The sequence below is a fragment of the Olea europaea genome, chromosome 16, assembly GCF_002742605.1.
Source record: "Olea europaea var. sylvestris chromosome 16, O_europaea_v1, whole genome shotgun sequence".
NCBI classification, from domain to species: Eukaryota; Viridiplantae; Streptophyta; class Magnoliopsida; order Lamiales; family Oleaceae; genus Olea; species Olea europaea.
The window spans coordinates 11,901,755-11,904,866 of record NC_036252.1 but is presented as its reverse complement, the minus strand read 5'-3'; the positions used below and the strand labels follow the sequence as shown (position 1 = coordinate 11,904,866).

At 34.5% G+C, this 3,112-nt stretch overlaps 1 protein-coding gene across 1 annotated transcript; it reads left to right on the top strand.

The window, feature by feature from the left end:
- The first annotated feature begins 751 nt into the window (after window positions 1-751).
- On the top strand, window positions 752-1,819 carry LOC111412122 (NAC domain-containing protein 35). Its single transcript, XM_023042899.1, has 2 exons — window positions 752-975; window positions 1,078-1,819. Exons 1-2 carry the CDS (start codon window positions 801-803, stop codon window positions 1,662-1,664), a joined length of 762 nt encoding a protein of 253 aa, XP_022898667.1. The 5' UTR covers window positions 752-800; the 3' UTR covers window positions 1,665-1,819.
- Window positions 1,820-3,112: the final 1,293 nt, after the last annotated feature.

The window sequence follows — 3,112 nt, the reverse complement described above, 5'->3', positions numbered from 1 at the left end:
TTTATTGAAAATTAAATAATGAATAGATATCTATTTTTGACAATTCGATGTAATTTTTTTTATTTGCTAAGAAGAAATAATGTGTTAATACATTGTAGAATGTACTGAAGAGATAAACAACGAAACAACAAATTAAGGACACGTCCGAGTTGGTGGATCAATCACTTTTGGCGTGCTCCCAACCTCAGGGTGGAGAGTTCGATTCCTAGTGAGAACCTGTGATCCAATAAAGGGGCAATTTATTGGTGGATCAATCACTATAGAGGAAAGCTCTCTTGAGGCCAGGAGTTTAGACCAGGTGGGAATCTGTGATCCAACAAGGGCACAATCTGCGGTTTACCTCCACTAATCATTGAGGGATCGGTGGCTAGGGGTCCAGGATTTAGTCTGACGAATCTGGGACACCTAGGTATCAAAAAAAAAAAAAAAAAAAGGACACGAGACTTGTATAATTCTAGAGTTGCAAACAGTAAATAACCCATTTGTTAATATGACTAAGTCAAGATGCTTAAATTTCTGACAAACTGATTTTCTTGGAAATTTGAAGCTTTTGGAAGAAACTGAAATACAATGTAATTGAATTTCAAGATTGAAATAGGTGACGACAATAGTGTCATGTATCTGTACTATAAACGCGTGAAATGAAGTCTCCTTTCCCTACTTTATTCTATCGAAGACTCGTTATTTAAAAACTCAGGTCTTTCTCTGTCACATCACCACTAAATTGTTGTGCCTCCACTTACTATAAAAGTTTGCATGCCTTAATACAACAGCAACAAACAATTTCTGAAAAACTTACAATGCCAATGGATGAATCAACCTCGGAGCTTAAGTTGCCAGGTTTCAGATTTCATCCTACTGAGGAAGAACTCCTCAGTTTCTACCTTAAAAACATGGTCTCGGGGAAGAAATTGCGCAGCGCTGATATCATAGGTTATCTTAATATTTACCGTCACGCTCCTTGGGATTTGCCAGGTAACTAAGCAATGTTCAAAATTCTTTCTTTTTAGTATGTTAAAATGTGAGACAGTGACAAGAAGAGTGTGTGCAAGTTCTCATATTGTTTTCTTGAAACAGGGCTGGCGAAAATTGGGGAGAGAGAATGGTACTTCTTTGTGCCAAGAGACAAGAAACATGGGAGTGGAGGGAGGCCTAACAGGACAACTCAAAATGGGTTTTGGAAGGCAACAGGCTCTGATCGGAAAATACTAAGCATTTCTGATCCAAAAAGAATGTTGGGTCTGAAGAAGACACTCGTGTTTTACGAGGGGAGAGCGCCTCGAGGACAAAAGACTGATTGGATCATGAACGAATATCGATTACCAGATACATCTGACATCGTACTGTGCAAAATTTATAGGAAGGCAACCTCTTTGAAGATGATGGAGCAGAGGGCTGCAGCAATGGAACATCAACAAGTAAAGACAGTTCCAACCATGTCATCCATGGAATCCATGTTAGAGGGTGAATATAGTGATGCATCTGAGGAAAGTTTAACGAAGATTTCGACTAACAGTATAATGTTGCCAAGTAGTAAACCGAAAATGGAGGATCTCCAATTACCCAAATTGAGCATGGACTGGAATCAAGACTCTTTCTGGACACAATTTCGTAGCCCTTGGCTTGACAATTTCACACCTTTGGCCAATTTATTGAATTTCTGAATGTCTCTTGTTCAAAGCTAGTAATAAATTTGCTTACCATTTCGAAAAACTGTGAATTATTCGGTTTTCCTGGAAGCTTGACATCAATGATGTAAAATGCTCACTATTTCATATTTTTCTATAAAAGTACGATTCTCTGTTTCAATTTGATGAAATAGATTATATATTTCATATTGGAAAAAAGTATATAACAAATTTGTCGAAATTCTATATAAACTGGGAAGATGAAAGATCATGGCTTGAGTATTTGAAAAAGCCCCTCATCAGGCTCAAACTTAATAATAATTTGATGCGTTGGGCCGTGCAATAGATCAGCTCCGCCAGTATGGGCTAATAATTTCCGGGAAACCCTATTCAATTTCCTGTCAATAAACCCTGTCAGCCTAGCATAATTGAGTTTTCGGAGGCGGGATGTGAATCAGTTCTTTGAAAACAAGATAAATTAGCCAATTAGGCACAAAATTGGGGAAGAATATGAATTTTTAAAGGTTTGGGATTGTGGGTGGTATAAATAGAAAGTTTGAGTTTAATTTGCAAAAAAATAAAAAGTTCAAGACCACACATGCAATTATTCTTTTTTAATTTTGCCAATTTTTTCTGTTTTTAAAGACTAAACTAACTATAGGGAGTTTTGCACAATAAGTCGAAGAGGTGGTCGGTAATGTGCCAATCAAGCGTTAATTTATGAATTAGTTATATTTTTCTCATTTATCGCCATGATAGATGAAGAAATTGATTTTATCCATATTTAAAAAAATGAAAAGACAGTATGACTTCTTAATTTAAACTATTCATACAACTTAACAGGATGACACACAATATCGTGTCATTGGTCACTACCCAAAAAATGCAGTGTTGGCAGCTAATGCAGTGTTGCAAACATTGCATCTGGTACTTTTACGAAGTGATTCAATCCGTACAAGTAGCAAAATTCACCTAAATATATACTTATAGTATCATTTCCGAGAATATACATTTTTAATATACAACTTTAATTCAAATTTAATAAAACAAAAAATATTAGCTAACATCCGAATATTAGACTTAGAAATTCTTATAAGCTCATCGTATATATAGGCCGCAAAGATGTTCTATTAAAAAATTGTAAACTAAAAAGTATTTTGATGTATGATCCTTTTAACTAACAAATATCATAACACAAGAAAAAGGAAATGGCTGAAATGTTAAAAATCATATCAAAACGTGCTAAAAAGCTCTGAAAATCAGAAAATAACTGAATAGATATTAATGAATAAGCATGCAAAAGCAAACAAGAACCTTAAAAATCTAAAATTTAAAATTATTTACTGAGTATTTTGAATCAAATTTTAGAAAATTCTATAATAAAAAGCTTCAAAATAAAATTGGGTAGTTACCTAAAAAATGAACTTCCAATACTGATTGCAGAATGAATTGAAAGAGGAGACAAAATTAACACCAAAATCTGG

Bases quoted from the DNA above. Each gene is read 5' to 3' on its own strand.
- LOC111412122 (XM_023042899.1), top strand. From the start codon at position 801: ATGCCAATGGATGAATCAACCTCGGAGCTTAAGTTGCCAGGTTTCAGA. The intron at 976-1,077 runs GTAACTAAGCAA...TTCTTGAAACAG, and splicing joins CGCTCCTTGGGATTTGCCAG to GGCTGGCGAAAATTGGGGAG.